This window comes from Penicillium robsamsonii, assembly GCF_028829455.1.
Source record: "Penicillium robsamsonii strain IBT 29466 chromosome Unknown utg000001l_segment0_segment0, whole genome shotgun sequence".
Classification (NCBI taxonomy): domain Eukaryota; kingdom Fungi; phylum Ascomycota; class Eurotiomycetes; order Eurotiales; family Aspergillaceae; genus Penicillium; species Penicillium robsamsonii.
Window position 1 is genome coordinate 1,238,349 of NW_026643219.1, and position 24,356 is coordinate 1,262,704.

Consider the following 24,356-nt stretch of genomic DNA (forward strand, 5'->3'; position numbering starts at 1 on the left):
AGGGGATTGGGAATAGACCAAAGGCCAGATATTTTTACCGGCCACTGGGACGGCTGAGAATGAACACACCCGCAATAACTGCAGCCAATGTGACAATAGCACCGGGAAGTAGCAAGTCGTTGGGGACGCCAGCAATCAATTGCTCGTCTGGCGCGTGAGAGGGGATAGCTTGCTGCTGGGGTAGGGCCTTGCTCACAGGGGACTCTTGTGATGCAGGTTCCTCAACGCTTTGCTCTTCGACGGGAGTCACAATCTTAACATGATGGGGTTCAACTGGGATAGGCGGCTGGGCAGGGTCATGGACAAACAAATTGACCTTGTCGCGGTGAGTACGGCGGGCCAGCTCGATGGCATCCGTCATATCTTGATCAGTTGTGATAGAGACGGTATCGCCCTCATTATCCATGTAGCTGAGCGCATATCCTGTGTTGCTCAGCCGACCCTCCTCAACGGTGGCCTCGCCACCAACAGCCTCAACTTCCTTGCCAAGTTTTGCTGTGACTTGCGACACAAGGTCGGTAACGCCGCTGGTGGGAAGGACGTTCACACGGTGCACTCGGCCACCGGGGGCCTTGAACTTGAAGGGAAATGGAGTAGGAGCAGCTGGCTCTGCTGGGTGGTGCTGGGAAACAACTTCGGAATGGTCATCACCGTGGTGCGATGCTGAGTCGTTGGGAAGAAGACTGTTGTCGCAGCCTGAGCGAGTGAGATCGGGGCTCACAACTGAGCGGTGTGGGGTATTCAGTTGCTGGCTGTGGCCGCCAGAGACCATAGAGTCTGACTCATGATCCATTGATAACCAAAATTTGTTCCACGCCGGACCCTCGTCATCTTGGGTTGACATGGTGTTGATCTGAATATGTCAGTTAAAAGGACTCCATATCAGATCTGATATTATCAACATACCTGTTCAAGTGTAGCATAAGTAAGCTTCAACACATCCACCATGCCGACAATCTCACCACCCTCGTTCATCACGGGCAGGTTGAGATAGTGGCCATCTGTTGTAGAGTTAGCATCCTTTTTTTTTAATCGCTGATTAATATGACTGACCATGCATCTTGCGAAGCGCGGCTTGAATGCTCATATCAGACGGGGCGAAATCGGGGTGAGGAGTCATGACACGGACAACACTGCAGGTCGAAGGGTCGAGGCCAGGGGCAATAACGCGAAGAACAATATCCTTGCTAGTGAAGATACCAGTGATCGAGCCTTGGTCCTGGACTAACAGCGCTGTGGTGTGGTTTTCCTTCATCAGAGCCGCGGCGTCCTTGACGGTGGTGCGGACGGAGACAGTAACCGGTGGCAATCCATCCAATACAGTCTCGAGGGTTGGACCGGACATCTTCGATCGCAATGCCTCCACGTATTGGATGACTTGCTGGGGCTGACTAGAGCCAAGTTCTGTCTGCACACCTTCCAGCGCATCGTACAGCTTGCGAGACGAACTGTACGCACGTTCCAGCTTTTCCATAGCATCGTAGAAGCACTTGGTAATATCCAAAACACCAGAGATATCCTGGTTCTCATCCATGACCGGCAGATGTCTGAATCCCTTCCGCACCATAAGATCGAGCGCGTCGGTAGCGCTAGTGTCCGTTCTCGCGCACAGCGGGTTTTTGGTCATGATCTCAGCGACGGAGACATCTCGCGCCTTCAGGCCCATTCCGACGACTCGGAACGCCAGATCCTTGGCAGTAAAAATACCTGCGATACGCTCATTATCGTCAGTGACCAGCACACAGTCCTCTCTCTTGGCGGCCATAAGCTGAGCGGCCTCCGCGATGCTCATGCCGGGCTTGATCTGGAGGGCCTGGCTGGGCTTGAGGGCGAGCACGGTGCCGGGAGGGGCTTTGCGGGAGCTTCTCGATTTTGCGGGAGCGTTCCTCTTTTTGCTGAGGTCGGCCTCCATTTTGCGGCGGATAGCCTTGTGTTGAGGTTAGATAAAATCCAAATCACAACTTTAGCATCAGGAGATCGCTCCCGGGGGCTACCATGACGTACCTCATCACGTTTCGACTGGTTCTGTCGCTGTCTGCTACTTGCGGCACTCATTGTGCCACTTCCGACGTCGCTGGAGGGCGTATTGTTTGTAACAGAAGATTCTGGCCGGGGTCGGGGGATGTGGGAGGCACTGGGATCGTTTCCGAAGTCGGGCAGCCTTCCTCTCCCGATGGTCTGATTGGGCTTTCCCCGAAAAGTACCTGTGGCCGACATAATAATGCCGAAAGGGGAAAGTCTCAATAAAAAATGGAGAAAGGAAGGGAGATGTCACAAACAAACAAGGATGTTAAAAGTTGTGAGACTGGTATGGGAGAAAAAAGCAAGGAGAATTCCTGGGAGGGAGAAAAAAAATGGGCAGTTCAATAGTCAATCCCAACAGGGGTGTTTCTTCGTTAGTCGGGGATGAGGAGCCGTAAACACTGAATGACACGGTACGATCCGGGCGCTAGGCCCAATTAGGCGGACGTACTTCTCGTGACTCTACCCACGTGATCCACGTGATTCCCGAGAAATTTGTTGCCTGGATCCTGAGGCACCAACCCCGTGACCCGTCTCGCTTAAGGGCTTAGGGCTACCCGCACAACGGAATCCAATCCATCCCGAAAGAGACTTTGTGTGAGCGAGCTTCGACAACCCACTCCCGACAAGTCAACCGTACGCTATCTCCCCCCTTCACCCACAGACCAACACCTAACCATCCACAGAACAAACCGTCAAAATGGTCAAGAAGAGGGCGAACAAGTAAGACCAACAAATCCCCCCATCTCGGCGAAGCAGTATCCCATTCGACATCTCCGCAATGACGCCGACGGAAGCGCACACGACATACATCTCCAAATACATCGAAAATCGCGACCTACGCACATTGCCGGACAAGAAGAATGGGAAACTGGATTTCGACTGATTCGCAACTTCAGGGGCACGGTAACTAATTGATTTGATAGCGGCCGCAACAAGAATGGCCGCGGCCACGTCAAGCCTGTGCGTTGCTCCAACTGCGCTCGCTGCACCCCCAAGGACAAGGCCATCAAGCGCTTCACCATCCGCAACATGGTCGAGTCTGCTGCCATCCGTACGTGACAACTCTCCCGATACTCGAATCTACGACAAGATCCCAGATCTATGGCTACGACCCATTGGAGGAATTTCAAGACGAACCAGTGAAACTAACGACTCCCGATCTACAGGTGATATCTCCGAGGCTTCCGTCTTCGCTGAGTACTCTGTCCCCAAGATGTACTTGAAGCTCCAGTACTGCGTGTCCTGCGCCATTCACGGCAAGATTGTCCGGTACGTTTTGACCGATTATCCTCGATACTCAGTCTCTTTTCGTCAACTAATAACTCGCCAATAGTGTTCGCTCCCGCGAAGGCCGCCGCAACCGTGCTCCCCCTCCCCGTATTCGCTTCAACAAGGACGGCAAGAAGCTCCAGCCCCCTACTGCCGCTAAGGCTTTGTAAGGAGATGAATGTCGCATGATGAACAAAATAAAATTGAACTAGTTTGAAATGAATTCTTTTATTTTGTCTTCACTCTTCGCATTGGTGTTCTTCTTGACCGGATCGCAGGGGTGATGCTCGGTCCCGAAACTGCCGGCCATGCTTCTACACTGAGGATGAAAAAGACGGCACCAATTGTCCGATGAAGACAGTTTGGATGTCTCTTTAGCATTGTGATGTTTATGAGCCCTTTGACGACGGCTTGTTATGACTGGGAGGAAGGATGGTTCAGGTCCAAATGAGGACTTAGAAAATATCAAAAATTCCTACAAAACCTCATCGCATGACGTAGACTTCAAATATACAAGTACAAAATTCATGGGTACAAGTACCCCTTCTCGAAATAGTTTCCATACATGTCTACCGTTCCGGTCCGCACCTTTGGCATGGGGTTCCGCACGACCTTTACTTCTCCCTTCCAATGGCCTTCGACGTAATGTGAGAGAGAAATATGGGGCGATGATGGCATAAGTAGGCCGGAAGCACCCGTGCCAATGGTGCTTCGCCGTACTCTTTCACGACGAACCACCTGCTCATACTCGGCCTTCTTGCCGCGACGAAAGGCCGCAAGCTCCGCCACAAGGTCAATCATCGAGACCTCGCACTGCTGTCTTTTGTCCCCAGTCCCTGACGGGTCGGTGGTCTTGGTGCTTTGTGGAAGGTGACGCCCGAGTCGAGCAGAATCGGCTGAATGTAACGAGTCGTCCTCCGGCACAAGCGAGACCTTTTCGTTAAGCACAGCCATTGGAAAGTATTTGCCAGGATCATTTTCAGGAACTCCACACTCTTCTTCACCAAAGAAGCTGAAATCATTGGTAGCTGCAGACCAAAGATTCTCCGAGTCGCGGTCACCCGTGCTTGAATGGCCTGTGGCATTATATTGGTTCCCGGGTTTCCATGATGTCAGTTTGGTGGTATCGACAGGTGTGATTTCGAGTACTAGACGCCGCAAGCCAAAGAGAGATCGTGACCGCTGCTGCTCGGCTTGCATGCGCGCTTGCCCTGGTGGGAGGGAGTAGTCTGATCCTGCTTGTAGAGTTGCTAGCAATGCTTCGTTTGAGCATGCAGTAATGAACCGAGTGAGTGCAGAGAGTATAGATGAGTTTTGCATCACATGCGAGGGTACATCTGTCAGTACCAAAGATTCCATGTGAGGAATATGTGATGGGTGTAGGTAAGGGTACCAGCTTTCTTTCCCTCCTCGAAGCGGGAGTGATTGGTTATGTGGTCGCTTTGCCAATAACTCCTGTACTATTTGTGCGAGAGAATCGTTCGATGAGACTGGGGAGCTGCATTGCAAGGATGTACGGAGAGAGAAGTCTGTCGCAAGAGTGTCGCCGTCCGAAGACATTGAAATAGAGGGCAGTGTGCTTCCCTCAGCCTGCTCTGTATCCCAGGTATCTGTCCTAGAAGCACCAAAGACCGTGCCACCATTGGCGCCACTGTGGACGGGGATGGGTTGTACAACCTCCGGAGCAAAAGCCGAACCACGCCTGACGGACGGTGCATGTTCATCCTCGGAGGCTGCCAATGGTTGGGAAGTCTGAAGCCTTTTTGTCGTCGAAGATGGACTTATTGAGTTGGTTGTTGATGTATCTGCAAGTTCAAAGACAGGCCTTGTCTCTTCGGCCAACTCATAAACCTGCTGGGCGCTATCCAACTCGAATTGCTCTACTTCGCGGGGGCTTTCTTGTGCCGAAAGCTCTGGTAGAAGCTCAGTACTGGGTGCAGTGTCTTTAGCTGGTGGTTGGCCAGTGAGAACAGCATGATGCGCTCGCAAATATATCAAATTGTCCCCTGCAACCTTACCCACAATTGGGACTAGCTTCTCAGCTCCGGGATACTTCTCCTTCCCATGTTGATGCGTCTGGTGTGCCTTATCTGGGGTTTTAATGGTCCCGAAATCCAAAGCATGTAGCCGAGACGAGAGCAAAAGACTCGCCACAGCTTCCACGGATATTTGATTACCAGTAATATAAAGATGGGTGATTCCAGTATGCGGTAAGTCTTCAACCCATGGATGGTATAAAACAGGCCGAGCGAGAAGCTTCACAAACTGTTCATCTAAGTCTGGCCGCTTGAAGAAGTTTGAGCCAGACTCATTGATTGTAAAGTGGGAGAAGGGGTCTGGCGAAGCAGTGGCCTGTCTCGGGCTTTGTTGCCTTTCCTCCCCGTGTGGCGGGCGAAATGATGCCTGCAACAGAGAGCGGATTGCCAGGTCAGTGAGCCTGTTGTCTCTCAAATCCAGACAACGGACTCGTCGTCCAATTGCATTGGCTAGAAATTCGGCGTCATTGTCTTTCAGCCCGATGTCACGCAATTTAAGTACCTGGAGGAAGGGCATTTGAGCTAGTTTCGATAGTACGTTGCGGTCTCGTGCTGGTGTGGTGTATGAAAGATCCAAGTAGGTCAATACTGGAAACAAGCGGAGGGTCTCTGCGAGGCTTGTGGAAGTAGTATTCGGCTCACGCTCAGCCAACAAGAGCCGTATATTATACTGGCTCGATCTCTCGTCGGTTTTCAATGCTGTCATGGCATGGTGGTCGAAAAAAGGTAACCTTGAGACCATGAGACACTGCAGACATGGCAAACATTCAAGGATGTCTCTTAACCAGCCCGCTCGCGGACCACCATATATCTCCGAAAGAGCGGGTGGGAGATGAAGGGTATGGGTCAGCGCCCGCACCTCGTGTCGGGCATATTTGAGTGTCCTTCGAAATCGAGTGAGAGCGACTGTGTGATTCTATCAGATATTGCTTTTTGAGTCGTGTCCTAAGTTTACTTACCGTAGACTGCATCGTTATCTGTACCAAAGTGAGATGCTGGATCACCCCAGAGGAAGGGCATAAATAGACCATGCCATCTGTGGCAGACTAGAGATGCAGCGCATAGATCGCTGGAGGGAATATAACGAGCTATGATTGTCCAAGCATCCCTATCTGTTGCAGATTCATAAGACGGAGGAATGAGATCCATGTTTACTCTGTTTTTGAGTTCTCAAAGACGTTTCAAAGGTGGACGGGGAATTTGGCCCCATGAGTCGCCCGACTAAGCCACAGTTTTACCGCAGCCTTTTAGTGTAGATAATTGGTAAGACTCTCTGTCCCTTGTTATATATTGTTTATACTATTATTTCCCCCCGCATTTCTGGCTCTCGGAGTTATGGCCATGTAATTTCATTAGTGACATATGACGTCACCGAATAAATCAACTATACGAACAGGTGGGGGATAGCTAAAGAGGCTATTCAGAAAATACCCGTTGCGCCATTTCCACCCAGGGCCGGGAAACCCAATTGTCTATCAAAAACTGCCCGGAACACTGGGTCTCGTGATAAGCCAGATGTAGCGCATACACCCTGCTCAACAAGTTCCATTTTGCGCAGCCTGGCTTGAATCACCGCACACGTATCAGCCCACGCACAAACATTGCCTGCAAGACCTTCAAACAAACTGTAAGGGTCATCAGGAATGCGGTAATTTTTGTCGGAAGATGCGGGCGAACTGTTGTATGGCTTAGTCTCACGTGCATGCAACATAAACGCAAGTGCCTTCGAGAGGAAGAAGTCACTGGTGAGTGTTTGGTTCACCTCAGCATTTGGAAGTGCTGACAACCGACTGCGCTGGAGATAAGCTGTCCGGGCATCGCTCAGAATATCCAAATGGTATTCAAAGCAATCATGGAGGAGGAGCCACCCCCATGCATTGCCAGCCACGCCGTGACACAAACTGCCTCCCTTGGAAAGCAGACCTTCTTCCCACACACGCTCAGTGCCCAAGTACATGGCTTGGTCCCAGCTTGGATCCCAGTGAGCGCAGGTTAAGGGTTTGTTTTTCAAGGCAGCTCCTAGGAGAATCAACAGCCCTGGGCTCCCGTGACACAGTTGGACTAGTTCTGATCGCTGCCCGATACTATATGGAGGTAGAGTCATGGGGAGGTGGCCGTTGGCAGCTCCAGATAGCTTGCAGAGCGCAGTGATAGTACCACCAATGGCAGGAAGATAGTCTGTAAGCTCGTGGGGCTCACATGAGAGCAGGATGGTTAAAATGCCAGCTAAATCACATATTAATTAGTGTTTGCAAAGCTCAAATAAATGCCTGTAAACTTACTTATTCCATGGACCCTATACATTGTCTGTTAGCGGTCTCATATTGTATAAGATGGCTGGAGATGTACTTACGCCCCAAAACAGTAATAGCCCTCCATCCATGTATACATCAATGGATGTGCGTGCTGGGCTCCATTCTTTTTGATGTATTCCTGGGATCCTTGTCGCCCGGCATCGATAATCATTCGGATCAACTCAGGAATTGCCGCCAACACAGGTGAGATAGCTTCCTGAGTCTCTTGATCAAAATGATGAGCACGAACATTCAAAAGGGCCCAAAGAAGTCCTGCTCGGCCAAACAGCATCTCATCTCCACCCATTTTTCGGCCATCATGGAGAACGAGAGGCTCGTTTTTTAGTGCCCACTGCATGGCATCGTGAAGGTAAGTGATATCCTCCCTTGTGATGTTAACATTGACATTATCTTGCCAATTATTCTTCGCAAAGGTACCCAAGATGCGTAGAGTGACAGCAGTCATAGGCGAAGATGAGCCAGCTGGAGATAATCGAGAGGCTAGCAGAGGAGTGTCCGGAAGGCTTGATGGGATCCGTTCTAGTGCGTAGCGGCGGTAGTCAATAGAAGCAGCTTTGTGATCTTCTAGTACCAAGGACTGATAATCTAGGCGTAGGAATGCAAGAGTAATGCCTTTATTGAGTGGTTAGATGATAGTTTTGAGAGGTGGGGCTGGAGCTTGAAATACCGGGGAAAGCTTTGAACATGCCAGCTGGGCCCCATGTTTCAGGCAAGAGAGTGTTCTCCTGTATCAACCCAGCACCATTGCGAACAGCAGCACGGAGCTCTTGTAGGCTCTCAAGAAGAGTGGTCGCATTGATTTGGAGCGGCGTCAACGTATTCTCGAAGTATTGCGGACGCTCTGCCATGGTGGAGTTCTATATAGTTATAGGCTGTCTGTAAATTTGCTGAGATATGGTGTGCTATGTAGGAAAGAAGCCCAGTACTGCAGACCTGAAAACTTTTATCCTTCTGATCGGGGCTATCACTTCCCACGTCGTACAGCAGAACGCTAGACGGCTCAGCTAGCCCAAGCACAAATTCTTACATCTTCCCCACCAGTAAATCTATGTATGTCTCCGCAGTGCACGACAAGCATAGTCCAAATATTACCCTATTGGATCCACCGAAGCTCAGCTACACCGCAATTTGTCCACAATAACAAAATAAATGTATCCTGGGCGTATATATGGTACTAAGATCGCCGATTTGAGATACGACTTATGTACACGATACTTAAGTACGGAGTATATCAAACCTGAACCGAGCCTGATAAAACATACATTAATACCGACGAGACCTAGAAGAATACATACATTCTGTGGTGGCCACTCTAAGCATGGTGGGCTACCATACGCCAGAATGCCATTCTGTTTTCAACTCCCCATTTTTTATTTCTACACCATAATTCTTTTAATACCAAGAAAAGGAAAATATCATTAAAAATGCACGTGAAGTTTAGAACTACTGCGGAGTATATTTAGTTATGATTAGAAGTAACTATTAGCGCGAAGATCTCTTATAGATTGTTCTTGCCGTAGTTCTCAGGTTTTGCTTCCTGTCCAACATTTAACTATAATGAGCCTAGGTACAATTAGCCCACTCACCACACTTACGGGTTTATATAGCACTTGATCGTCTGTTAGTTAGTGAGCTTTAGGTTAATTAGTTAACTAGTTAGGTATTTATTCAACGTATGTCCAGCCTGAGGAATTCGGCAAGAAAGAAATTAGCTTAGGTAATGAACTGAGTCAGCAAGGACCACGACTTCTCGACTTGCGTTGCGGCCATTCCGGACTCGAGAATACACACGCGGTCCTCGAAGTGCCATCGAGGGCTTCTAGAAGCAGTCCAGAATGTCAGTGAACAGACCCCCTGCTGAATCCAGTTCAATTGTAGTTGTTTTCTTGTTATTCTCGTATTCACCTATGAGGTTTTGTGGAGCAAAGATATGAGAATAGAATGCCTTCAACTAACATGTCAAATAGTGTGATTGACAACCCCCAGAGAGCCACCTTACCATGTCTGAAGTTCATGGAGATTCAGAGCTCGTTCCATCGGGCCCTGAGCTAGATTATCCGCTTGCTCTGGCCCCGCGACAAGTAACCTTGCGAGATCGGGTTACGGTTGCGACCTTGGTCCCTTTTGCCTCAGCAGAGGAAGTACCCCGGGCTCTAATGAAGTATCTCTCTGATCAATTCAACAAAGAGATCGAAAAGGGAGATACATATGCCATGACAGAGCCCATTCCATTGGCTCAATTTGGACGATATTGGTTTTCGAACTTTGGTGTGGTCATGCTTACTGGCGACATCGAAAGTGCAGAGCAGACACATACGATGGACCGTGCTGGAGCCAATTGGACCAAGATCTGTCTAGGTGGCTTTCACATTCGGCCTAACTACCCTGGCCGTAGTAGTCATGTCTGCAATGGCACTTTCATTGTCACTGATGCTGCTCGAAACAAGGGCGTGGGTAGATTGATGGGCGAATCCTATCTGGAGTGGGCCCCTCGACTAGTGAGTTCTTCACTACAGTCGCTTGAAACGGGTTCTGAATTAATGTTTGCTAGGGATATACATATGCAGTCTTCAATTTGGTATATGAGTCCAACGTTGCATCATGTCGCCTGTGGGATTCCCTTGGCTTCAAACGCATTGGCCGAGTCCCCGGCGGAGGCAGTATCAAATCTCAACCTGGAGAGTTTGTCGATGCAATCATCTACGGCAGAGGCCTCAGCCTGGATGGCGAGGACTCTGTGTCCCAGGATCGCTTTGAGAAGATACGTTATTATTTGAAGCACGGAAAGTACCCTCGTGGTGCTGATCGGGCCGAAAAGAGTCGACTGCGCAGTGCGGCGACTCATTACAAACTTCTTGGCGGTGAAGGTGGGGAGCCCGAGAGGCTGATGCTGAAGGATAAAGAGGTGGTGTCAGACCCGCAGCAACAGTACGATATCGCCCAAGAAGTTCATCTCAAACAACATGCCGGAATCAACAAAACTACGGCAGCTATTGCAATCAAATACCATTGGGTACGAATCAAAGAGACTGTCAATCGCGTGATTCGAGACTGCCCACAATGCAAAGAGACTCTCAAGGTGCCCCCCATACCTGGGAGCAAAGATGATGTTCCATCGCCATCGGAAACGATGTCTGGCATGGATATGGATAGCACAATGGAACCACCCCCGAAGGAACCAGCCAATGTCCCGCAGGCGATGGACGAAGCACCCGATGAGCCTCCCAGCTACAACCCTCTTATGCACCAACCAATTCCTGCAGCCATGCCCGGCACAGTCCACCCCATGACTGGGTTCGCGCCCATGCCTCTCGACCCTCAGATTATGCAAATACACCAGCACCTACGACGCTACCAGCAACAGAATCCCATGACGGGCCAGTTCGCACCGGGCTCGCACAATCTCGGCATGTCAAGCTTTGACGATGCAATGCGCTATCATACCGCCAGCAATGCCTATCAAATGATGGTAGATGACGGCTCGGACCCCTTTCGACAAGACGTGCTTGGACTTGTGAACCCACCTCCACACGAGTTACAGCATGATGCTGAATTACTCTCGAAGTTCGAGTATGGAAGTCCCTCAGACGGGAATTATGACTTTACGTGAACAAGCCTCAACTTTTTATCTCGGTTTCTTATTTCGGGGGGTTTATTTCATTTCGGAGTTTATCTCAAACCTTACTTTCTTGTCTACTTTTCTTTCTATTGTTCTATTGGCGTCAAGGCATCGGTCTGAGATACCGCTGATACTCCACCACTATTTTGCCGTGGACAGTGACACAACGCTTTATGCTACATACACTATGCTTCCTTTTAGATATATTATTCAAATGAGATATCTCAATATATACTATAAAAACTCTATATTCCAATATAAATTGTGTACATCTCTTTAAATGTGTAGGGTTGAGGAGCCCTGATTGGTCACCGCCTTGCGCGACTGGGGGGTTTTTGGGGAACAGGAGCTCTGGGAAATTTTGGCAGATCAACCCCTCCGACCTTTCGACTCACCATACCCCTTTTCTTATTTCTTTTATTTTTTTATTGAACGGTTTCGTGTCCGAATACCGATCTAATCATGGCCTTCAACGGCCAAACCCCCACGATTGTCGTGTTGAAGGAGGGTATGTGTTGTCTCCAGTGCGGGCAGTTTTGTTGGTGGGATTCTGTAACCTATGCTAACTACTACCGCTTTGCAATCTACAGGCACCGATGCCTCTCAAGGAAAGGGTCAGATTATCTCCAACATCAACGCCTGTGTCGCAGTGCAAGGAACAGTCAAGAGTACTCTCGGTCCTTACGGTGGTGATCTCCTGCTTGTGGATGCCAATGGCAAACAGACCATTACAAACGATGGAGCCACAGTGATGAAGGTGCGTCTTGCCACTGATGAAAATTTATGACCGAAGGTAGTTGGTGATTCTGACATTCGTGTATTTGGTAGCTTTTGGACATTGTGCACCCCGCCGCCCGCATTCTCACAGATATCGCTCGGTCCCAAGATGCTGAAGTCGGTGACGGAACAACCTCCGTGGTTGTCCTGGCTGGTGAGATTCTGAAGGAGGTGCGAGACCTCGTTGAGCAGGGTGTCAGCTCGCAGACCATCATCAAGGGTCTGCGGAGGGCGAGCGCCATGGCGGTCAACAAGGTTAAGGAGATTGCAGTGGACATTATGGATGCCTCAGAGAGCCAGGAGAAGAAGGTTCAGACACTAAGACGGTTAGCTGCAACAGCCATGAACAGCAAGCTTATCAAGCGGAATTCGGACTTCTTCACAAAGAGTGAGGATTCCCTACCTAGCGGTTGCAATTTTGCCCTGAGGCTGACAATATGGTATCATAGTGGTTGTGGATGCGGTACTTTCGCTAGACCAGGATGACCTCAACGAGAGGTTGATCGGTGTCAAGAAGGTTACCGGTGGTGGTCTCCAGGATTCGCTTTTCGTCGATGGTGTCGCCTTCAAGAAGACTTTCTCCTACGCCGGTTTCGAGCAGCAGCCCAAATATTTCACGAACCCCCGTATCGTGTGCTTGAACGTCGAGCTGGAGCTTAAGAGCGAGAAGGACAATGCGGAAGTCCGCGTCGAGCAGGTCTCGGAATACCAGGCCATCGTTGATGCTGAGTGGCAGATCATCTTCAACAAGCTTGAGGCTATCTACAAGACAGGAGCGAAGGTCGTTCTTAGCAAGCTGCCTATTGGCGATCTTGCCACACAGTACGTACTTGGTATTTGCTACGGGGCATGTGTCTAGACACTAATAATTCGATCTGTAGGTACTTTGCGGACCGAGATATCTTCTGTGCTGGCCGTGTGGCCTCCGAAGATATGGATCGTGTTTGCCAGGCTACGGGAGCCGCAACCCAATCGACATGCACTGACATCCACGAGCGCCACCTGGGTACCTGCGGCGCGTTCGAGGAGCGCCAGATTGGTGGAGAGCGTTTCAACTTGTTCTCCGACTGCCCTCGTGCTAAGACTTGCACTCTTGTCCTGCGCGGTGGCGCTGAACAATTCATTGCAGAGGTGGAGCGTAGTCTGCACGATGCTATCATGATTGTCAAGCGTGCTCTGCGCAACACAACCATCGTTGCTGGCGGTGGTGCTACTGAAATGGAGTTGTCGAGCTACATGCACCGGTTCGCCGACCGTAACGTCCCCCACAAGCAGCAGGCCGTTGTCAAGGCATTCGCCAAGGCTCTGGAGGTTATTCCCCGCCAGCTGTGTGATAACGCTGGTTTCGACGCTACAGACATCCTGAACCGCTTGCGTGTGGAGCACCGCAAGGGTAACACCTGGGCTGGTGTCGACTTCGACAACGAGGGCGTCCGTGACAACATGCTGGCCTTTGTTTGGGAGCCCAGCCTGGTCAAGGTCAATGCTATCCAGGCCGCAGTGGAAGCCTCTTGCTTGATCCTGAGTGTGGACGAAACGATAAGTAAGTGACCTATCAACTGTTTTCTTTTGGAAGGTTTTCCATCCTCTGCATATGACTAACCCATATTTTCACTCCCACAGAGAATGAGGAGTCGGCTCAACCTGGTCAACAGCGCGGAATGCCGCCAGGTGCTGCCCAGCGCGCCCTCCGGGGCCGTGGCCGCGGCATGCCCCGACGAGGATAAACGAGTTTGACCAGAACTGGATTTTGCTCGATGATATTCCCCCCAAAAAAGAAGGACACCTGCATGGTTGAAGGTCACGTAGCAGTTGAAGCGAACTCTGCTCTGGCCTTAGTGGCTTCATAGGCGGTGTTGAGATGAATATTGAATATGAAGTACAGGGAGAATAGAAGACGAGTTGTTAGAGATAACCTTGACACAGTCTTTCCAAGTACATACAATATAAACATAGTCCTCATGAATTCCTTGATCTTAATTGCATGCAGATGATATATCAGATGCATTTCCAAGGCCGAGCCGATCCGAGCATATTCTACAGAGTACGTACACAAGGAGTACTCCGTACCGTTTGCCCTCATTTAACTTGGAATCTATTGTCTTCAATCCATTTTGCATCTCATTAGCTAAATTCCTCACGCCAAGACGGTGCTATTGAATCTGTATGACGTGCAGAAGGACGATTTATATGTTTTATTATGATCTATCTATTTTATTTCTATATATAAAATTATGTAAGAATCTTCAAGGATTAAGTGAAGCCCAATGAGGTCTTGGGCTTCTATGTAGACAGGGGTTGATCGGAGCTGCCGATGAACGCAGGTCAGATATAAAAGTCCAGCCCCAGAGATGTACATTAAGTTCCTGTTTTCCCTTTTTTTTTGCCCCTTATATTCCCCCCCTCTTTTTAATTTTGGATCTAAACCCGACACAGCCTTATAAGGAGATAGTGGACGAACCTCGGAGTATGTATGTGGGAGATCCTAGGATGATCCCCTTCCAGATCTTAATTCTTTTAATTCCCCGAAACTCTTTGATTTGATCTTTTTCTCTGCTTTCAAAAAAGAGTTACCTTCACTGTTCAAGGCTTGGCGGCTGCCGTACTTCCGATCTGTTTTGCCTTCAATCTCCCCTTCTCCACATTCAACGCGTTCAGTTCTCTACATCTTTGATCTTCGCTTCATTCCCTTGGGTGGACTTAGAGACTTCCTGTGATGTCTTACTATCCACCCTACTCGGGCGCCCCGGGGTACCCCCCGCAGCAGCCGTCATATCCCCCGCAACAGCAGTACCCGTACGCTTGCTTATCCGTTTGCTCTATTGAGAGAGAGAGAGGGTCTGACAAAGATTTGATTGCAGCCAAATGAATCACCAACAACCATCTTATGGCGGCTATCCTGGCCAGTCCTACCACCAGCAGCCGCACCAGCCGCCGCCGCAATCCAACCCGTACGGTTACAGCCATATGTCCCAGCCATCTCACCAGTCCTACGGCGCGCCGCCTCCTCACCAAGGTTACAATGTATGTTATGATGAGTTTGGTATCGGATATACACAAGATTGACATGTATCAATCCTTTCCAGGCTCCGCCGTCTGGGTACAACCAGCACCCACCCTCTGGGCCACCAATGCAAGGAAGACCAGGTCCGTCTAGCGTTTCCCAAACAAGAACCACATTCTCGGCAGTGAAAGCTAATGATGCGCAAATGTAGCCTACGGCCAAAACGGCGGTCCGCCTCCCCCTCCCAGCAATCCCGTCGCCTTCGGCCACGGCGCTCCCCAAGGCTATAGCTTCCAATACTCCCGCTGTACGGGTAAGAGAAAAGCCTTATTAATTGGTATCAATTACTTCGGCCAAAAAGGTCAGCTGCGCGGATGTATCAACGATGTGAAGAACATGTCGGCCTACTTGAACCAGAACTTCGGCTACGCTCGCGAGGACATGGTCCTCTTGACCGATGACCAGCAAAACCCGATGAGCCAGCCGACTAAAGCAAACATTCTTCGGGCTATGCACTGGCTGGTCAAGGATGCGCGTCCCAATGACTCGTTGTTTTTCCACTACTCTGGTGAGTAATTATGCTTCAAACGCTTCTATGGCGGCGAACTAACAAGAATATAGGCCACGGCGGTCAGACACCCGACTTGGACGGCGACGAAGAGGATGGGTACGATGAAGTGATCTACCCGGTAGATTTCCGGAATGCAGGCCACATCGTTGATGATGAGATGCACCGTATCATGGTGCAGACTCTACAACCGGGAGTCCGTCTAACAGCGATCTTCGACTCCTGCCACTCTGGCTCCGCCCTGGATCTCCCCTACGTCTACTCCACCTCCGGTATACTCAAGGAGCCCAACCTGGCCAAGGAGGCTGGACAAGGCCTGCTTGGTGTCGTGTCCGCATACGCGCGTGGTGACATGGGCAGCATGATGTCAACCGCCATGGGCTTCATAAAGAAGGCCACCAAGGGCGACGAAGTGTATGAGCGCAACAAGCAGACTAAGACTAGCCCCGCGGATGTCATCATGTGGTCCGGAAGCAAGGATGACCAAACCAGTCAGGATGCCCAGATTGCCGGCCAGGCCACGGGTGCCATGTCCTGGGCTTTCATCGCCGCGCTTCGGAAGAACCCTCAGCAAAGTTATGTCCAGCTTTTGAACAGCATTCGTGATGAGCTCGAGTCCAAATATTCCCAGAAACCACAGCTGAGCTGCAGCCACCCTCTAGGTAAGATCATCGAGCTAGTTGGTCGCAATCAAATTCTGACAACTCCTACAGATACCGATATCCTTTATGTGATGTAATTACATCTGGGAAATGAAGATAAGGACGATACTTGTCTGGCTTTCAATGAAACATGCTTTTGTGTTTAATGAATTGCCGTGTACGTAATTCCACCCTCGGTGTTCCAGTGCGTATTTGGCCTGTGGGAGGTGCACTATTTGTGATTAATCCTTATGAATCTGTGATCTACCACTGATTATCCATTGAAAATAAGCTGCATATTACCTAGCTCAGTGACGATAAGCATCGGTCTTTCTGACATCATCGTAGACAACTACCTCACTTGCACCACCAAGACATGCCCTTTTGGTATAGCGATGTTTCACTATGGGAAAATACAGCTAGCGTTTTTGACCCGGATTAGCATGGTACAAGCTCTCCATTAGTTTAACATGTTGAGCAGGATATGATGGGATTCGTCATTTGCGGAAGAGCTAACCGAGTGATATAGATATGGCGCTGCACGGATTTCATATCCTCAGGGGGATAGGACCGTCATATGTCATTTTTGCCTCCGAGGAGAATAAACCACAACTGATCCGAGTTTTCAATGTAACAAAGGCGGATACGATCCTGAAACGCAAGACCCCGAATCAAGCACAATGGAGTCAATCCTCCAGCACCGTAGGATCCGCAGAAAGATCCAGCAACAATTTGTTACAAAGCATGAGAAGCCCGAGGATGTCTGGACCCATGAAGGCCGCTACTATTACCGTGAAGGAGAGATTCACACGGAACCTCGCGAGCCGACTGATGACTTGGATGCCTCACGAAGGAGGGAACATGGCAGTCGCACTTTTATCACCGGGCCATCCCTTCAACCTCGCCATTCCGTTCGATCACACATAGAGCGGGAAGGAGATGTCGAGGGTGCCGAATACGAACCGGGAATCGCAAACGATCCGCATACCATCAACTCAGAAGAGACCCTGGGAAACACGCCTGATATTATGGTGACTGGCGTTGAAAGACCTCGGCCGGGTTATCCTTCGACGGATAACGAATCTGATATTGAGTCGGTGAAAAAGAACAAACTCATTGTCGTCACATTTGAAGGCGAGTGTGACACGATGGATCCTCACAACTGGTCACTCAAACGTCGAGTGTGGACGACTATTATCACTTCGATGACTGGATTTGTAATCTTCTGGTCATCCACGATCGATGCCACTGCTCTCACATCAACCAAGAAACTGTTTCATACTACCTTTGAGGTCCAGACTTTGCCGACTGGTACGTGGTCAAACCTTTGGATGAATTCAATCAGACTGACCGAGATTCTGCAGCTATGTTCTTAATTGGTTCTGGAGTAGGGGCATTGATAACAGGGCCTATATCAGAAGTCGTTGGACGCACCCCCGTGTATATACCCGCCATGATCGGGTTTATGTTGTTTGACATGGGCGCAGGGCTTTCCAAAACAGTGGTACAGCGAATCGTTTGCCGCGGTCTAGCTGGACTTTTCGGGTCTGCCCCGGCGGTTATAGCAGCAGCATCCATCGTGGACATCTGGTCACGCGTTGAACGAGTCTACACCTTCCCGATCTTTTCGATAATCATATTCACTGGTCCGTTGGTCGGCCCAGTACCAGGAGCATTCGCCGTCCATGCTGAATCGGCAGGCTGGCGCTGGGTGGACTGGATGACTATCATTCTCGCAGGACTTATCCTGATCCCAGTTCTGCTGTTCCTGCCCGAGACATACAGCCCAATCCTGCTGTACTGGAAAGCGAAAGAGCTCCGCCGCCTGACAGGGGACGACCGGTACCGGTCCCCGCTGGAGTTCAGAAAAGCCACGTTCGTCCACCGTATGCGTACCTCGCTCTACCGACCACTGGTGCTTTTTGTGACAGAACCAATCATTATGATCCACTCGCTCTCTCTCTCCCTCCTCTTCTTGATCCTGTACACCTTCATCGCGGGCTACGTCTCCATCTATGGAAAAGCAAACAACTTCAGCGCGACCTCGACCGCCCTCGCATTCCTGGCCATTGAGGTTGGAGTCATTCTTTCAGCACTGACATTCCCAATTTCAATGTGGCTCCTCCGTAGGGATATCTACCGCAGCCGTGCGAGAGGCCAAAAGCGCCCAGACCCGGAGATCAGTCTGTACATGGCCATGTTCGGTGCGCCTTTTATCCCCATCTCGCTATTCTGGATGGCCTGGACGGCCAGGCTCTCGATTTCTTTCTGGAGCCCGCTCATCGCTTCGGTATTCTACGGCTTTGGGACATTGTGTGTTTTCGTCTCGGCCTACCAGTACGTCGCCGATGCGTTCGAGGAACATGCTGCAAGCGCGCTTTCTTGTCTTCAAATGACACGGCTTGTTACTGCCGGTATTATGGCTATTATCGCGGAAATCATGTATACCAACCTTGGCGTTGCATGGGCATTGACTCTGTTGGGTTGCCTTTCGTTGTTGTTTTTGCCTATTCCTTATTTGCTCTACTGGAAGGGGTATAAAATACGCTCGTGGAGTCGGTATGCACGCAGGAATGAGCAGAGCTAAGGTATGTGTACATGGAAGCCCTAGAGATAGCCCAAATTGTAACCAAGTAGTGAAGAATGCCGCTATCCTAGCTAGTTATCTTTGTGGATCTTGATATGTTCCCAAGGTTCCAAAGGTTCCCAATGCAGAGCCTCACGGTACGAACAATTCGCGTCCATTTGATCTTATGGATAGATACCCTGCAGGTTGTAAACCCGAACCACTTGCTAGAGAATAAACTCCTCGTCACGGGTCTTGACTTCGGTCTTGTCTGCTAGATCGCAGAACTCATTCCCTCGGCTTCCAACCAACTCTGGGATTTCCACTATCACCGATATGCCCGCGAGACCAATAGCATCGGTTCTGGAGTTATCGCATGGTCATGTTGGACAGCGGTCTATATGGTAACTGCAGACTGCCCACGAGGCAAAAGTTGCTCTGATGGCCGCTTTCTAACCAAAAATGAGATCCATCGTCTCTTCCTATGACCAGACATGGGAAAGGCCTTCCACATAATCGTATATGTATATTGGTCTATGACTGCTGGAGCTTGTTAGCCTTGGGTGCTATACGAACTGCCATCTTGTGCATGCCGTCTTGCTATATTAGAGCGTATCACCAAGCCGGGTCGTCCTGGATACAAGTAAATCTTGGTGTATGAGATCCAAATATATAGCTCAGATCGCATGGTTAGCATAAAGCATTGACGAGCTTCTCGTGGCGTTGGCAAGAATTGAAAGGGTACTAGGAGAAGAGGCTGTGGCAGACTGGTGTTCATGGCATGAATCGGCACTGGAAGAGGTGATGAATTGATCCATTCGCAAATTTGGAGACGATCGAGCATTGGACAGGGAAGAGCCCTGTATTGTACTGGCGATAGGGAAATGTCGTTCAATATATATTTGATCAATGGTCTTCGATTAGGTTACTAGCGTACCCTGATTTGGCTGAATGTCCCGATCTGCGCTAGTCTCTCATAAATATGAATGAACAAAAGAGAAATGCAAAGGAAAACTAACACTGCATGAGTGCTAAATAGACAATTGTAGATAACACGTTAATAATACATTAATAAAATATACTAAACATACTACTATACATCCTTGAATATTCTTTTATTTCTTTGCTGATGTATCTATAAGATTTAAAAGCCCAAAAAGAAAAAAACAATAACTCATTAATTAATTATTAATTAATTATTAATTATCCTATTCGTCCGCAACAATCTTCCACGTTCCCGCCCCACCCCATCTCTATACATCGTATATACTCTTCAGGTATCTTCAGGTATTGGCCGTTCGATCGGTATTGCGATTGATCTTACGGTTCATATTGCGATTTGAATTGCCGTAGACTGCGAGGGGGAGGTTGAGGACGGGGGATCGGAGGCAAAGAGAGAATTGTACCAAGCTAAACATTTGATTAGGTATGTTTTGAATGTCAGACCACTCAGCTCACTCGAACTTTCTCCTGCTCAATATAACTGATCCGACCGATGACACCGTCAGCAACTTGCACATCTTCACTGTGACGACCTACATGCTTTCGCAAGTTTCCAGTCCGGCAAGGATGTTAAGAACAGTAAGCCGAACAATCCTTCATGGATTTATACTAGATCGATGCTCACTTTAGAATGCGTTTTAGTCTGGTCCTCCCACATCGCTGACAGTGCACCCTGGATAGCGACAATATCGCTCGCCAACCTGGAGAATTAAACGGTTCTTCTGATCCTAGTATATGATCTTAGTCTCTTGTATACCCCCTCTGCATAACTTGTATTAGCTAGGAAGGTAGGACAAGCCATGATCAAAGAGTACTAAAGCCGAGATAGGGAGCCGAGGAAAGGTGATTTCCTTTGAAGGTTATGCGAATTCGATGGGTAAACCGAAATCCTACCCCGGACTGCTAAAAACCTGTGGATTTCCCATTGTCTGTATAAAATAGGGTCACGTGAATATATCAAATCAGTCCCGTTTCGACTCCAAACACGCGCCCAACCTCAAAATTTGTTGTTTAATCCCGGGAGGACACTATCCTTCCCTATAATCCAATCCATGGGCATTGTTAGAAAGCTAGACTGCCATTTTCTCACTAGATCCCTGCTTGTTCTGGCCATAATTTCGTTCCTCAATGTCCGTCATCATTGAAGATAACCAGTCACCCAGGTTCTTACGTCTCGGTCCCACATGGTATCATGAGCTCCCATTTTTACCACATGGATGGGAGACAACCAATGATCGAGGATCTGGATCACTTAAGCATGCAGCAATGAAAGCACTGCTGCAGGACCAGTCGGTGCTGAAGCCTGAGCTGTTTGAATACGTCCACTGGTATTTGGCAAAATACCTTTGGGATTCCCTCAAAAAGTGGTAGGTCATTATAAGAGGGGGTTTAAAACCCTTTGACAAATTCCCGAGTCTGTTTGTTCAAATCTAACGTTTACCCAGTAACAAGCAGACAATGCACATGTGGAAAATAATGGCCAGCGTCTATCCTATACAATTCCATGCGGTTAGTCCCTACTACTGTCTCAATGCTGGCTGTCCCAAAAAACCACTGAGAGACTACATGGGTATCCTCAATAGCGATGACTTTCGCTGGCGTGCAATCTTGACAATTGCAACCTCATACTGTACTGCCACAGACCTGACTACTATACCAAATATCAAGAATTTGGTTGCCCTGGACGTTCACAGTGAAACATATTCGCCGAATCTCGCCCCGCTGGATCCCGTGGGCGTTAATAGCGACGGTATCCCCTTGCAAGATGGATTTGTACGCGGTTGGATTGAATCCAAAGCACTACAACACCTCCGCATTCTCAGGTTCTACCACCAACGCGAAATAACCATTGCGACACTGGAAGCTCTGCGTGAACTACCAGAGCTCCAGCTTGTTGTGGCTTACGAGTGCAAGAAGATCACAGAGACGATTCAAAAATACGATAGGCCCGCGAATAACATCATTACTATAAAGGGATGGTCCGCCTGCAGACTTGATTGGTTTTGGGAAACCCATGGAACGTCAAAGACAATTGATGACCATCTGTTGGCCTTGCTTCATGTGTACGAGTCTAGTCTCCCGACACCAGGAGAGGAGCATTCGAGAAGACCATCATCCCTACCAACGAATACCCCGATCTTGGAGTTAAAACTACCAACTGTTGACCACAGCAGAAGAGACAAGGTTATTATCCGCTCTCGCTATAATTCGAAGTCAATTGTATTATTTACTCGAGATCCTGTGAAGCAAAAGCTTGATATCGAGAAGCAGAAACAGGGAAAGGAGAAAAAGCGCGCCGAACCGCCTGATAGGGGAGATCGTCCTGCCAAGCGAGCAGTCATGAAAGAGAGGGGACCTATGGATATATCCGAGACTCTGAATCAGTTCTTTTGATGGGTTGATTGGTGCAATGACATAACAGTTTTGAAGCGATATTCTTGCATTATTTCGATTTTTTGTCATCTGGTTAGCAGGCATCAAGTGCCACAACTGACCAGAATAGTCGGCCCTTGATGGCGGCTTTGCAATGTTTTTTTGGATATTTCCTTGGTGTTTCTTATATTTATTCCATCCCTTTATTAGCGCTATAGCTAGAAGGATATGAACATTTAACCGCAAGATATTGAGTATGAGTGGTAAAGACGACTTTCCATTTATGGCACTGGATTATTGCACTCTTTGATTATGCCGTATGTTACAGAAGACCTTTGTATATTTTCGATGGTCTGTTTAATTGCTAGTCTATTCTGCATCAGAGTCAAATTCTGGTTCAATAACCGGGAATGTCAAAAGTGCAGCGATACCACCCAGCCCCTCGAGACGCTTTCCACTTTCATGATCGGAGCTGAGAATTCGCACTTCACCACCTTCAACATCGCGGACGCGGTCCACAAGCCCCACCCAGCGTTTACGCTCAGCGACATCCTGTGATCGAAACAAGCGATTCGAAACAATGAGTACGCCGCCACCTCGGCCGACGGCACCTTGTTCAACCGCGTACTCAACCTCGCGGGGGCCATATGTTGCTTTGTTGGTCTCCTTGCGTAGTTGTTCTTGGAAGTGGTCCATCAATTTCGTCTCACGGGCATACTTAGTATCAGCCAGGATGGTCTTCACTGCGGGCGACTGCAGAACCTCTGATAGTGAATTTGTGTACCCCGACGCGGAGTGCACAACCACGAGACTGGGAAGAAGTCGCTTGAGTCCGGGAGTCGTTGTTGATGCCTCAGATTGAATGTATTTCTGGAAGCCAGCGGCGACAAACCCGGGTGAGGCGAGAAGCACGGGCCGGACAGCTTCGTTGTTGGCGCCTGAAGTAAGACTGGTATTGAACTCCATTTGCCGAAGGAGTGTCTCGAGTGTAACTTTGAAAAACTTGTTCATTCCCTGGAAGTATGCCGCGTAAGTTTTGAGCCCTGTGAATCTATGCAATGAAACAACATATACTCACTTTATCATGATCCCCTCCTCCTTGCCGTTTCCGCGGCACAGACATCTCGATCTTTTGCTTCAATATTGTCTGGAATTGGCCAATAAAGCAGATATGAGCCAGTCCTTCTTGCATCACTACTGCGACAGCCTCTGCACGGCGTTTACCGCCCTCGTCAACAGCGTCCTTGAGTGACTCAATTGCAATACTGTCCCATCCGACACCTTCTCCATCTGCCCCAACCTCTTTCTCTAACGTGAAATTGCGATTCAACTCTAGATCGAGGGTATGGAACTGTCCAATTTTCGTGTGCGGTGTTTCGTTGGTGATTTGTCCTGATACATGGAGCTGAGAGCTTTGCGGATCAAAGTCGAGATTCTTCACGCGAATTAGGAGATTAAGATGAACGCGCGCGGAGCTCGTGGACCCGGTATCCTGGACTGTGGTAACTCGGCGAATTGCGCTGGCTCGCAGGAGGTCTCCTGGTCGGATCAGGTTGTATGCGTGCCACTAGATTCGCCGAATCGTATATTAGATCACTGCGGGGTGCTGAGACGGAAAGTGAGGGCTTCAATACCATGTCTTCTGGCTCGACAGGACATAATGTCACCGCCCCAGAGCCATCGTGCTCAATTTTGTTCTTAATGCAACGCATTCCTGTGGCGATATTTTACGGTTGTATGCCGAGGGTTTGGAAAGGTAAAATGCGACGAAGACGGGTTGGAGGTTGTTATTGCGATGTCGTCATATGTTGACACAAAAATGCGCAAATTGGAAGGATAAAGGGGGTCGTAAAAGCAGATCCAACACGGGAGAGCTTTGGAATGCTTCTATAAACAGGGATATTCGAGCAAATCAACCTAGTATGAAAGCATATTGATGCTGATGAACTTGCCAAACTCAACCCCACCACAGAATCTGCCATTCATTACCGCCCGTCCTACAAGAATATCACTTGCTCTACTCAGTTATTCTAGCAGATTAATTTTAGTCTTCGAGAGGTTAATAGAGAATATAAAATTCCTGAATATTCTAAACTTCCAGAACACATGATATCAGGTATGAACATCCTCCACTTGAGCAGGGCATACAAGTATCGATAAG

The 24,356-nt window shown here is 49.0% G+C and overlaps 10 protein-coding genes across 10 annotated transcripts; 6 read left to right on the forward strand and 4 right to left on the reverse strand.

Annotated features, from left to right (window-relative positions):
• Positions 1-34: 34 nt before the first annotated feature.
• N7447_000505 (CBS and PB1 domain protein) lies at positions 35-2,217 on the reverse strand (the record flags this gene model as incomplete). Its single annotated transcript, XM_057224781.1, has 4 exons — positions 35-853; positions 907-1,001; positions 1,054-1,927; positions 2,005-2,217. 4 exons carry the CDS (start codon positions 2,215-2,217, stop codon positions 35-37), a joined length of 2,001 nt encoding a protein of 666 aa, XP_057088797.1.
• A 70-nt stretch (positions 2,218-2,287) lies between these two features.
• On the forward strand, positions 2,288-3,464 carry N7447_000506 (40S ribosomal eS26 domain-containing protein; the record flags this gene model as incomplete). Its single annotated transcript, XM_057224782.1, has 6 exons — positions 2,288-2,308; positions 2,574-2,658; positions 2,709-2,745; positions 2,949-3,076; positions 3,192-3,294; positions 3,359-3,464. The coding sequence occupies 6 exons, from the start codon at positions 2,288-2,290 to the stop codon at positions 3,462-3,464; spliced, it is 480 nt and encodes a 159-aa protein (XP_057088798.1).
• Positions 3,465-3,819: 355 nt separating this feature from the next.
• N7447_000507 (uncharacterized protein) lies at positions 3,820-6,036 on the reverse strand (the record flags this gene model as incomplete). Its single annotated transcript, XM_057224783.1, has 1 exon — positions 3,820-6,036. The coding sequence occupies one exon, from the start codon at positions 6,034-6,036 to the stop codon at positions 3,820-3,822; it is 2,217 nt and encodes a 738-aa protein (XP_057088799.1).
• Positions 6,037-6,750: 714 nt separating this feature from the next.
• On the reverse strand, positions 6,751-8,493 carry N7447_000508 (lanthionine synthetase C family protein; the record flags this gene model as incomplete). Its single annotated transcript, XM_057224784.1, has 4 exons — positions 6,751-7,556; positions 7,613-7,626; positions 7,684-8,257; positions 8,313-8,493. The coding sequence occupies 4 exons, from the start codon at positions 8,491-8,493 to the stop codon at positions 6,751-6,753; spliced, it is 1,575 nt and encodes a 524-aa protein (XP_057088800.1).
• Positions 8,494-9,645: 1,152 nt separating this feature from the next.
• Positions 9,646-11,255, forward strand: N7447_000509 (putative histone acetyltransferase Spt10; the record flags this gene model as incomplete). Its single annotated transcript, XM_057224785.1, has 2 exons — positions 9,646-10,143; positions 10,197-11,255. 2 exons carry the CDS (start codon positions 9,646-9,648, stop codon positions 11,253-11,255), a joined length of 1,557 nt encoding a protein of 518 aa, XP_057088801.1.
• A 471-nt stretch (positions 11,256-11,726) lies between these two features.
• Positions 11,727-13,768, forward strand: N7447_000510 (chaperonin-containing T-complex subunit CCT7; the record flags this gene model as incomplete). Its single annotated transcript, XM_057224786.1, has 6 exons — positions 11,727-11,772; positions 11,855-12,021; positions 12,093-12,429; positions 12,491-12,863; positions 12,923-13,584; positions 13,665-13,768. The coding sequence occupies 6 exons, from the start codon at positions 11,727-11,729 to the stop codon at positions 13,766-13,768; spliced, it is 1,689 nt and encodes a 562-aa protein (XP_057088802.1).
• Positions 13,769-14,906: 1,138 nt separating this feature from the next.
• N7447_000511 (caspase family protein) lies at positions 14,907-16,352 on the forward strand (the record flags this gene model as incomplete). The annotated part of the gene is made up of 5 exons (XM_057224787.1): positions 14,907-15,065; positions 15,128-15,188; positions 15,257-15,613; positions 15,667-16,275; positions 16,327-16,352. 5 exons carry the CDS (start codon positions 14,907-14,909, stop codon positions 16,350-16,352), a joined length of 1,212 nt encoding a protein of 403 aa, XP_057088803.1.
• A 582-nt stretch (positions 16,353-16,934) lies between these two features.
• N7447_000512 (MFS transporter) lies at positions 16,935-18,841 on the forward strand (the record flags this gene model as incomplete). Its single annotated transcript, XM_057224788.1, has 2 exons — positions 16,935-17,565; positions 17,619-18,841. The coding sequence occupies 2 exons, from the start codon at positions 16,935-16,937 to the stop codon at positions 18,839-18,841; spliced, it is 1,854 nt and encodes a 617-aa protein (XP_057088804.1).
• Positions 18,842-20,950: 2,109 nt separating this feature from the next.
• Positions 20,951-22,216, forward strand: N7447_000513 (uncharacterized protein; the record flags this gene model as incomplete). The annotated part of the gene is made up of 2 exons (XM_057224789.1): positions 20,951-21,189; positions 21,268-22,216. 2 exons carry the CDS (start codon positions 20,951-20,953, stop codon positions 22,214-22,216), a joined length of 1,188 nt encoding a protein of 395 aa, XP_057088805.1.
• Positions 22,217-22,564: 348 nt separating this feature from the next.
• N7447_000514 (putative translation factor pelota) lies at positions 22,565-23,907 on the reverse strand (the record flags this gene model as incomplete). The annotated part of the gene is made up of 3 exons (XM_057224790.1): positions 22,565-23,209; positions 23,274-23,762; positions 23,830-23,907. The coding sequence occupies 3 exons, from the start codon at positions 23,905-23,907 to the stop codon at positions 22,565-22,567; spliced, it is 1,212 nt and encodes a 403-aa protein (XP_057088806.1).
• Between the last annotated feature and the right edge of the window lie 449 nt (positions 23,908-24,356).